Raw genomic sequence first — 11,429 nt, 5'->3', positions numbered from 1 at the left:
GGGTTCGGGCCGGAATTCATTATTCCGGACCCGGACCCGACCCGTTTATCCGACGGGTCTTTTATTATATGTTCCGGATCCGGATCCGGGTCGGGTCTACCCGGACAAGTTTAGCAAAATTTATAATTTCTAATAAAAATGAGAAAAAAATATATTTGTAAATTAATTTCTAACTAATGCAAAGAAAAAACCAAATAAGAAAAGAAATCAAATTGACTTTATTCAAATACATCACCCTAATCAAATTATATTGATAAATATATATTTTTTAAATTATTAATTCATTTATATCCGGATCCGGGTCTAATACGGGACGGAATACTATATTCCGTATCCGACCCGTTTTTTTGTTTGACAAAACGGATCCGGATCCGAATCCGGAAAACGGAATTAAATCCCTACCCATACCCGCAATAATTTCACAGATCCGGTCCGGATCCGGGTCTAGACCCGACCCGTTGACAGGCCTACCCGCGTTAGGTCTTGGCCGGCGGCGGAGGTGGTAGTGGGTTGAGGTGGAAGAAGAAAGGAGGAAGGGGAAATTTTTTTTTTTGTGTGTGTTTTGGGTATTTTAAAGTGTGTAGTTTAAAAATTTTGAGAAATTTTTTGAGATTATTGTAGTTAAAGTTGTTAAAAAATTAATAGAAGACAAACTTGGCAAAAACTCACTTTGCCAAACAGGGCCTTAATTTCCATGCAATAAATTTCTCAAGTGGAGTTAAATTGATTTTTTTTTTTTTGGTAAGAGGAGTTAATTTTAATTTGATGGTCCTAATTTGAATGTAATATATTTGGCACAATAGGATAGTTGACCACAAGTTAGATTGATGTCTATGAATTTTGCTGGAAAAAGGAGCCGCACTCCTAAACCTAAGAAGGAAAGTCGGCACACCTAGAGGTCCAATAGAAATGCCATCAGAGTTCCTCTAAATTACCGGATAACGAGTCCATTTTCACTGGAGCAACCCAACTCTCACTTTTAGTATAGTAATGATAATGATATATATATATATATATTTATATATACATATGGCCTAAATTGTCGTGGCACATTTCTTGCTGCATCGAATTCATTCAAAATCATCAGCCAAATCAACCCCTTCAGGCCTCAGCCGGCCTAAATGAGTAATCAAGGCCCCGACAAACAAAATACTAACAAACACCAGAAAACAAATATGCCTTCAAAACAAATATATCGTATCTCTATATGATATTGCCTGGAGACAAAGCTCAAACCAAGCCAAAACTCTCCAACACAAGCCGTCATGTCCACCTTAGCCCTCATATTCATCACCCCACTACTGGCCTTTCTTCTCTATTCTATAATCAAAAAATCAGGTAATCCCACAAAGCCACTTCCACCAGGTCCAAAACCATGGCCAGTTATAGGAAACCTCCCACACATGGGCACAAAACCACACCATTCACTTGCAGCCATGGCCAAGACTTATGGTCCATTGATGCATCTCCGACTTGGCTTTGTGCATGTGGTGGTAGCAGCCTCGGCATCCGTAGCTGCACAGTTCTTGAAAACCCACGACGCCAATTTTTCCAGCCGACCGCCAAACTCTGGTGCCAAGCATATGGCTTACAACTATCAAGATCTTGTTTTTGCACCTTATGGTCCCCGGTGGAGGTTGCTTAGGAAAATTTGCTCCGTCCACCTTTTCTCTGCTAAGGCTTTGGACGACTTCCACTTTGTCCGAGAGGTAATAATGTCTTTGTTCATACGTGCATATCTTTCTATGCTTCCATCTTGTGCTAAAAATCTCTTTGTTTCTTCACACACTGTCTCTGTTGGATCAAGAAAACGTTACTTCATTTATTATTAATCTGGGGTGTCGTACTGTTCACACAACTGTCATTCCAACCATGATTCCTGAAATATTATTGCAGGCACCAAGAATTCATTTTAGTATGTTAGTATTCCATTTCTTTTTCCCTCGACAGCTATTGATTTCTTGATTATAGTCGAAAGCATCAATTGTTTCTGCCACAAATCTAAAATTTTTACATTCTTGTAGTCCAAAATCCACTGTTACAAGATAGATACATCCAATTTGTTATGTAAAAAGAAACAAAAGGGGAAAAAAAGATGCAACATTTTCATTTTCTAGAAGGATTATTCATATCCGGATTATAGCCGAAGGATATTAGCCTGACTACCATACTCCTAGTTCTATAAGGTAATATAAAATGAACTTCTCTTCCTTCCTTGAGCATCGATCCAAGAAGATGGAAAGGTCAATGGAGAGGTCATTTCTTAATGTTGCCGGATCTTGGAAAGTGAGGATAGTGGTCAAGGTTTTTGACAGGCGCTCTATTATCTTAGTATTTTTTGACAAGGACGCAATATAATTATTTTTGTACTATTCCATCCAGTTGTTATGCATGTTCAAAATTTTAACGTAAAAATACATCATAATGATATATTAAATATATATCAAATATTATATTCATCACTTTTATTCAAACATAATAATGTAATATAATTATACATCAAATATTATAAAAAGTACGATAATCAAACCTAACTATACCGGACACCAACTCCTCTCCCATTCTTTTGACACCAATAGCAAAAGTTCGAGTGTCAATATTCAGCGTCGCACAGCAAGGTAAACAATATTCAGAAACTGTGTTTTTTTTTTTTTTGGCGTAACGGCACATTTAATCTGGTAACGGCATATTTAACCTAATCTAATCTATTCCTACTTTTGGGGGGAGTCTACTTTATGGGATGACTCAACTGAGTCGGGAAAGTCTGATGGGGACTGAACCGCCATCAGACCGTATGAATTTTGAACAAGTCTCATATAAAGACACATTGATGGGAGACAAGGTTTGAAACCTTGATCTCCCATCCCACAATTAATGTGGTGGCTAACTCCCCTAGAGGGAGTTGGTTTCTGAAACTGAATTTGTTTGGAAATGAGTTTATTTGGATAATTTGTTTGAGATAATTACTGCAGCACTTTTTTGTGATGTGATGTATGTGAGATAAAAAAGTGATCGAAAAGATAAAAAAGTGATTAAAATTTGTGAAGTAAATTATTTTATTTCAAATCTTCTCAATCCAAACACACCAATGTTTGGTAGTGCATATTTTTGTGCATTGTTGTCGCATAGAGTATAAACTACACTAATGTAAATGATTCTTAAAATGATGCAAAAATCTAGTTATAGAAAGCCAAGCAAATTCTTTTTGCAAGTTCCTTTTGTTTCTTCCATAATTATGGGTAATTTACGTTAGGCAAACCAAGTTAAATTGGAAATTCAAGTTTTTTAAATCATTTTTTAATGTGTTGTCATTGTAAAAAAATTTTTTTATACCACCAAACTTAAGTATATGCAACATGTGTAATAAGACAGTTTAAAATGTAGAGGTTATTTGTCATGCATTTAAATCAAAAAGTAAATTATTTTTTTTACAATTTAATGATGCGTAAAAAAAACTAATCCCTTTTCTATTGTTGTAACGTAGTACAATATTTGTTTATTTCAAGTTTTTTTAACTATTCACAAAAGACTTTTTTACTATGTGTTTTCAGGAAGAGGTGGCAATTCTCACGCGCGCTTTATTAGCAAGTGTAGGAAAGGATTCAGTAAATCTGGGTCAATTGTTGAATGTGTGCACCACGAATGCCCTAGGGCGAGTGATGCTTGGCAGGAGAGTTTTTAGTGACGGAGATCCAAAAGCCGACGAATTTAAATCAATGGTGGTTGAGATGATGGTGCTAGCAGGTGTATTCAACTTAGGTGACTTTGTCCCAGCTCTTGATTGGTTAGATTTGCAAGGAGTTGCTGCGAAGATGAAGAAACTACACGCGCGTTTCGACACGTTCTTGAACACAATCCTTGAAGAGCACAAGATCAACGGCTCTAGTCGAAATGAAGAACGCGTGGACTTGCTGAGTACGTTGATCTCGCTTAAAGATAATGCCGATGGAGAGGGAGGTCCCCTATCGGATACGGAAATCAAAGCCTTGCTTTTGGTATGCCTCTCTCTTATTCACATAATTTCTCAATTTAATTTCAATATTTTCTCAAAGGGAAAATGGCTAATTTCATTCTTAAACTTTTTTTTTCCTAGTGCCGATTTAGTTCTTAATTTTTATTTCTAATCAATTTGATATTTGAACTTCCTTTGCACTTTCAATTAAGGACTGCCATGGCACTGCTATGGCTCCTAATTAAATTACTAAATGGGAACGTTACTTGTGGGATTGTAATAAAATAAGTGCATTGTATAAAATTATCAGATAAAACTTTTAAATCATGTAAAAAATATCTAAATAAACTATTTTAAAGTTTGATCTGTGGTTTTTTTCACAATTTACTTGATTTATTACAACTCCCTAAGTGACATTTTCAAAATACCTCTATTTAGTTTGTCAATTAGGAACCAGATTGATTTTAGGTAATGCCATTACGGAGGTCCTTCATTGGAATTGCAAAATAAGTTTACGTATCAAATTGTTTAGGAATAAAATTTAGGAACAAAATCAGCATGAATGAAAAAAATTTAGGGACAAAATTGACCATTTACTCTTTAACCAATTCAAATTATTCCTGATTTTTCTAATTAATAATTATTTGTTGTAATCACCATTATGTGACTAAGGCCCTATTTGATAACCAAATTTAGCATTTAAATTTAATGGATTTAGATTTTAATATATTCAGATCGCTTAATAATAAAAAAATTGAACATTTTAAGTAATTAAGTGGCACTGAATTTTCTAGATAAAATTTATTCCCAAAATTAAGTGATAAGTTATTCACTTATCACTGAATGTGATATGCGCTCAAATGTATTAGATCTAATACCTAACAATTCAATAATTTAATAGATTGAGATTTCAGATTTCAGACTTCAGTTTTCAAACTTCAATTTTATCAAACGCACCTTAAGTGTAATTTGATAAAGTAAGAAAGTGGTCCTCACTCCTCATTCCTTTTTTTTTTTTTTTTTCTCTTCTCCTATTATCCAATACATCTCACTCACGGTCTTATGGTTCGTAAAGAAACCTCTCAATATCCTTTCACATTGTTTAGCAATGTCTTTTTTTTTAATTATAAATTATAATTGACTTGATTTCTCTTTTGATATCATATTTTTAGTTAGCTTTTTTCTTTTTGCTTATTTTAATCTAGAAATTACCTTCAAGATACTTTTACGAGTAATCAATGATTTTCAAACTTTTAACAAACATTTTAAGGCTGAAGCACTCCATTGTAATATAAGTTTATACAGATGGCTATGACTTTCAGGTACTTCCTCAAAAGCTAAAGCAAAAGAGGAAAGAAAGGCATATTCATGAAAAAGAAAATAGAAAAGTACCCAGATAAGAGTCTCATTATCATTAAATGGGAATGCCGAATCACAATAATTGTTGAAGTGGAGCTGCTTTCATTAGCAATCTGGGCAGGTTGAAAACATAATTTAGGCTGAAAACATTTTGCCTAGTCGTGATTTATCACGTCACTCTTCTGAATGGTTGCCAAGAATATCGGATTCAGAATGATATGCAATTAACAAAGAACATACGAACTTATTAGTACAAGTAATTACACAAAGTTTACACTTTCTTAATGTAATGCAATGCATAAACTCTTTGTTCGACTACATTTCAAAACTTGTTTTATTTAATTTAGGTTTTACAAAACTCCTCTTGTTCAATGCCATTGAACGCTTATATATAATTGACGAGACTTTAATTTAGTAACTAAAGTTAAAATTATAGAATCTAAACGTTTTAGGTTCGAATTCCCCCTTTCTTTTCATTACTTCTTATATTTTATTCTTTCTCAACTAAAAGGTCCTTGATCTCATGTCTCCGGGGCACCGGATCCTGCATCAAAAAAGAAAGTGTCGGATATTTTCTTAGGGCTCAAGATTTCTTGGTCTGGGTCGGCCGTCCTGTACTCCTATCCTATCTATATTGCATGGTATTCGATCAGGGCTCGAGATCCCTTAGTCACGAATACGAGTTTAATGACGCAGCCGTCCTATGTATATTGCTTAGCATAGCAATACTTGGTGTTGGACCGTTGGTACCATTTGACATAGGTCAGACGATAGCAACACAGAAGAGGTAGTTGTATCATGTGACACGTATAAGATAGAAATATATCAGATTCTAGGGACATTTTTTGGTTGGACCTAATGTGTAAGAATAGCTTATTCAACACAAATGGAGCTGACACTTCACTTTTTATAAATACCAGCCTATTTGCTTCATGTGCTTTAACAAAAGCTACAAAATATTATTGGCAATAATTATGGCGTCATTAACAATGGTACTCATTCATTGGATACAAATATTACACCTCTACTTTTTGCATGGCTGGCATTGGACCCTAATGCAATGGTGCAATTATAGGTTGCACTCTCATTGCCTTTTCTTTGTTTCCCTTTTCATCTCTTTTCGGTTCAAAAGAGACTACAAAATTTTCAAGAAAAATAAAAAATAAGGAGTTTGAGAGTCGAACTAGGAATTTTGTATTTATTGAATTACTAATATTCTCTCACCTATAAGCTATTCTTATAATTAAGTGAAATGAAATGTTACTTATGGTTCATGTATTTTACTGCAGAACTTGTTTGTGGCAGGGACAGACACATCTTCCAGCACTGTGGAATGGGCCATTGCAGAACTGACTCACAATCCAAAACTATTGGCTCAAGCCCAAGAAGAACTTGACACAGTTGTAGGATCAAATCGGCTTGTAACAGAAGCTGATCTCCCTCGATTAACCTTCCTCCAAGCCATCGTTAAGGAGACATTCAGGCTCCACCCATCCACCCCACTGTCTCTACCAAGAATAGCAGCCGAGAATTGTGAAATCAATGGATACTTCATTCCTAAAGATTCGACACTTCTGGTTAATGTCTGGGCGATAGCTCGGGATCCAGATATGTGGGCTGATCCACTAGAGTTCAGACCTGGACGATTTTTACCGGGTGGAGAAAAGCCCAATGTTGATGTCAGAGGTAATGATTTTGAAGTCATACCATTTGGCGCTGGACGTAGAATTTGCGCTGGAATGAGTTTGGGCCTTCGTATGGTTCAGTTATTGACTGCAAGCTTAATTCATGGATTTAATTGGGATTTGCCCAATGGACAAGTTGCAGAGAAGCTCAATATGGAGGAAGCATATGGGCTCACCTTACAGAGAGCCTCCCCCTTAATGGTCCACCCAAGGCCTAGGCTCAAACCCCATTCGTACATAATGTAAACAATCTAAAAGGCTGGGAGCTTGAAATAACACAACGGGCCTTAGGTGCTCTCAAGTGCAGTTCAATGTATGATTAGTAATCTTTGAATGTATGTGTGTGTTTGTCTTCTTCACTTTTTTTATAAGAATCTTTGAGTTTTAAATATGGTAAGCGACTTTAAAAATATAATAGGAACTCCTAAAAATTAGTAAGCCATCTTTTAATTTGTATCTATCATATTGGTCGTATGTCCCTTAAAATAAGGTTTTTTTTTTGAAAATTTGTGATTGATATTCAATTATTCAATGACATATGACTATTGTTGAATTATTTTGACATATTTATCTAGGAATGGCAGCGGGTAGGGTAAAACCGAATAACCACTGGTACTCGATCCAATGGATAATCCAATTAGATGACCGTTGGATAATCTATTAGGATTTGATATTGATGAGAGGTTATTGAAGGGTAATTCGATAAGATTAATGTTCAATTATTCAAGGACACATGAATGTTGTTGAATTATTTTGGCATATTTATCTAAGGATTGTAGCGAGTAGGGTAAATTCTGATACCCGTGGGTACTCGACTCGATGGTAAATCCGATTAGATGATCAATGGATAATCCATTAGGGTTTCATATTGTTGAGGGGTTACCTATGGGTAATCCAATAGGGTTATATATATATATATATATATATATCACGCATAGTGCTGTTAATCGAGCCAAGTATTTGACTGTTGAGCTCGACTCGTATTAAGCTTGAGTCAGGTTCTAGTTCGCTCGACTACGCGGAGGACCCATGAAGTGCGCTCGAACTCGAATTGCAAAATGGAAATGTGACTCGAGCTCGAAATATTTGTCAAGCAGTCAACAAATACAAAGCCCAGCCTAATTGCATTTGAGACAAATACACAGCCTAATACCATGAAGGATTGCATTGGCTCGAGTTAGGCTAATTCAGCCTAATAAACAAAATATCTGTCTTGGATGGAATTCAACCTAATAATTGGCTAGAGTTAGCCTAAGTCAGTACTACAAAACGGCATACCATATCCAAAATCAACAAAACTTGCTAAGTTGTCAATAGAATGCCATTCACATTCAATAATACACAAACTCCAACCAAATTTCATCCAAGACAACATATAAGACCATAACATCCATAAGGCACAAACTCCAGGAATAAAAGTTAACAATACACAAACTACAGCCTAATTCCATCGAGACAACATCCATAAGCGTCAATATACCATAACAGGATTTGTCCAGCCAAACAAACACACAAACTGCAACCAAATAACTATGTAAAACAATACTAGATAACTAAAAATTTGTCCAGCTTCACAAATCACAAGAAAAGTGTAGCTTCGCAAGTCCAGCTTCACAAATCAAAAGAAACAGCATCACATATTCCAGAAAATAGCCTTCAAATGTATGGAAGATCAATTTCTTCAATTGTAAATGATTCGAGAATATCGAGTGGTTCCTACAAAATGAAAACAAGAAAGTTACAACTCCTACCAAGGTAAAATGAGCTACCAAAATAAACAACTAGTAGAAGATATATTTTACTTACACGAGACTTGTTTTTTAACCCATGAAGATTGTGGATCCAATCATTGCCACAAAGTAACATTTGCATCGTTTCAATCGACATAGAAGCACACCGATCATCGATTATTCTACCACCAGCACTGAGAGTAGATTCGGAAGCCACAGTTGTAACCGGAATAGCGAGTACATCATTTGCCAACCTTAACAATAGGAAACCTCCACCTTCCCCCTTTCCACCAACCCAAGACATCAAGATTTGTATTTGCATCACAAACATACCTGCCCCCTTCCAAATAGATATCTAAATTTGATTTTTCATAGGGAGCCTTGTCAATTTCACTAACAATCATCTGAAATTTTTCTTTCCAAGCTTTTTAGCAGCCTCTTAGGTAGATTTACTTGTAATTTCTGCATGTTTTCATTTCGCAGCTTCCTTTTGTGGTTCCTCACTCTAAGATAAGATATGAACATCCACATATTCATTATAGAGATCATAAAGAATGCGTCTAATCTCATCAATATACCTAGGGGTTACATCCTCTCCATAAATAACTGGAAAAGTATGATTAACAAGGACCATTTTGTACCTCGGATCAAGAATCGCACCCAAAGACATCAAGACATTGCTTTCACACCAATACTTGTCAAATTTTTATGCCATACTTTCAACCATGGGCCTAATATGATCAGAAAAATCTAGAGCTTTTTCATTTAATAGCTCCTCACTCCTATACAACTCTACAAGAAAAAGGTTAACTGTTGGGTAATCGGATTCAGAAATAATATTGGTGATCTCATAAAAAATACCCAAAAATTTACATACTTTTTCAACTTTCATCCACTCATACTCACTTGGGACATAATGAAACCCAAGAACAATGTCCCATATCTTTAAAATATATCCCTAAACTCTAAAATCGAACCCAACATCAAATAGGAGCTGTTCCACCTAGTTGGACAGTCCAACATGAGCTTTTTAGAAGGCAATTGAAGCTGTTTTTTTTTTTTTGGCAAAGTCATTGAGACGAGACTCTAAAATTTTCAAATATTTAATCCCCTCTCGAACAACATCAATCACATCAACAATTTGATTAAGCCCATCTTGAACAAGCAAATTAAGTCTATGGGCACAACACCTAACATGAAAAATTTTTCCTCCAATGCTTAACCTTTTTCTTAGAGAAAAATCCTCTTTAAGTTTCCTAATGCATATATCATTATAAGAAGCATTGTCCATAGTTATAGTAGAAACCTTATTCTCAATCTCCCAGTCAAGAAAACACTTACTTAAAGTATCGGCAAATAATTACATGTAAGGATCGAAGACAACCTAAGAGGGGTGAATTAGGTTAATTAAAAATCTAATTAAGTTATGGGCACTTTTTACTCAATATGAAATTTACCCTCTTTTCTAAGTGATCACACAATGAATCAATTAATGAATGAATAAAATCACTTGAGAGAAGTAGAAGAGATAAGCAATGTAATGATCACAAACGTAACAATACGTAAATAAAAAGGAAAGAATTGCAAACCAATTAACTATCCAACTCCTCTTGAGCTTGTAGATTAATTCAAACAAGCTTCTTCAAGTTGATGAATTACAATCACTCTTGTGTACAAAGGAAGGTTCACCTCCTCCTTGCCCCGAACTCCACGCGATCAAGTTAGGAAGTTTTACTATCCCTCAGGACAACCCTCACAGAGCTACACTCATGAAGTATTCACTCACAAATGAAAAGCTTACAATGAACCTCACACTACTAAGACAACAAATCTTCCTTGGAGAGTGTTTTCTCACTAAAATTACTCTAGATCTTTTATATCTTCAGTGTGTAAAAGTTCTCTTTAAGTGGTTGACTTTGCTCTATTTATAAGAGACCAAAAAATACTTCAATTAATGCTGCTAACGGATAAAAGGTAGCTGAAGAGTCAACTAATCGTTGGTGGTGTCGGACGTCCGATAGGATGGTTTTTCGCGTCCGATCGCAGGCAGTGAGTTCAAGAAGATTTTTTGAAATGTTTAGGACATCCGGTGCTTCAATGCTTTGCGTCCGAAGTGTCGTAACGTTTGTCGGATGTCCGGTACTCAGGTGTTGTACGTCCGAATGAAGTCAGTGAATTTAGAGAACTCGGCTTATTATCTTCGGACGTCCGAGAGTGAGTTCCTTATGCGTCCGAAGTTACTCGAAGGTTGTCGGACGACTGATGCAGACTTTTTGTGCGTCTGACTCATGCTTCAGCATATGTTAGCCTGTTTTGCTCCAAATCTGAAAACATCTATTTAGAGAATATTAGTAACATCCATTTGTTTTGTAATCATTAAAAGATACAGATTGAAATGAACAATCTCCCCCTTTTTTATGATGACAAAACAATGGATGGAGCAAAAAATTTAAATACAGCTCCCCCTTACTTAATGCATCTCCCCTGTTTGCTTAAGTACAAAATTTAAGTACAACTTCCCTTCAAAATAATGTTAACCCATATTTACTGAGAAAAAGATGACTCCCCCTCACATAGAGAATTCATATCCAATCCATTTCTTTCCCTTTTTGTCATCATTAAATCAACCATAGCCATATTACCAACAATATCCAAAAATCATAGGAATAACAAACCACGAGTTCAAAACACACAAAATATCCA

At 35.6% G+C, this 11,429-nt stretch overlaps 1 protein-coding gene across 1 annotated transcript; it reads left to right on the top strand.

Moving 5' to 3' along the window:
- The first annotated feature begins 1,144 nt into the window (after positions 1-1,144).
- Positions 1,145-7,355, top strand: LOC113741999 (flavonoid 3'-monooxygenase-like). The gene is made up of 3 exons (XM_027269679.2): positions 1,145-1,709; positions 3,552-3,995; positions 6,601-7,355. Exons 1-3 carry the CDS (start codon positions 1,266-1,268, stop codon positions 7,240-7,242), a joined length of 1,530 nt encoding a protein of 509 aa, XP_027125480.1. The 5' UTR covers positions 1,145-1,265; the 3' UTR covers positions 7,243-7,355.
- Positions 7,356-11,429: the final 4,074 nt, after the last annotated feature.

This window comes from Coffea arabica, chromosome 4e (assembly GCF_036785885.1).
Source record: "Coffea arabica cultivar ET-39 chromosome 4e, Coffea Arabica ET-39 HiFi, whole genome shotgun sequence".
Lineage (NCBI taxonomy): Eukaryota > Viridiplantae > Streptophyta > Magnoliopsida > Gentianales > Rubiaceae > Coffea > Coffea arabica.
The sequence above is the reverse complement of the archived record's forward strand: the minus strand, read 5'-3'. Positions and strand labels throughout refer to the sequence as shown.

Coding starts and splice junctions, on each gene's coding strand:
- LOC113741999 (XM_027269679.2), top strand. CDS start 1,266: ATGTCCACCTTAGCCCTCATATTCATCACCCCACTACTGGCCTTTCTT. Junction 1,710..3,551: donor ACTTCCACTTTGTCCGAGAG/GTAATAATGTCT, acceptor ATGTGTTTTCAG/GAAGAGGTGGCAATTCTCAC. Junction 3,996..6,600: donor AAATCAAAGCCTTGCTTTTG/GTATGCCTCTCT, acceptor ATTTTACTGCAG/AACTTGTTTGTGGCAGGGAC.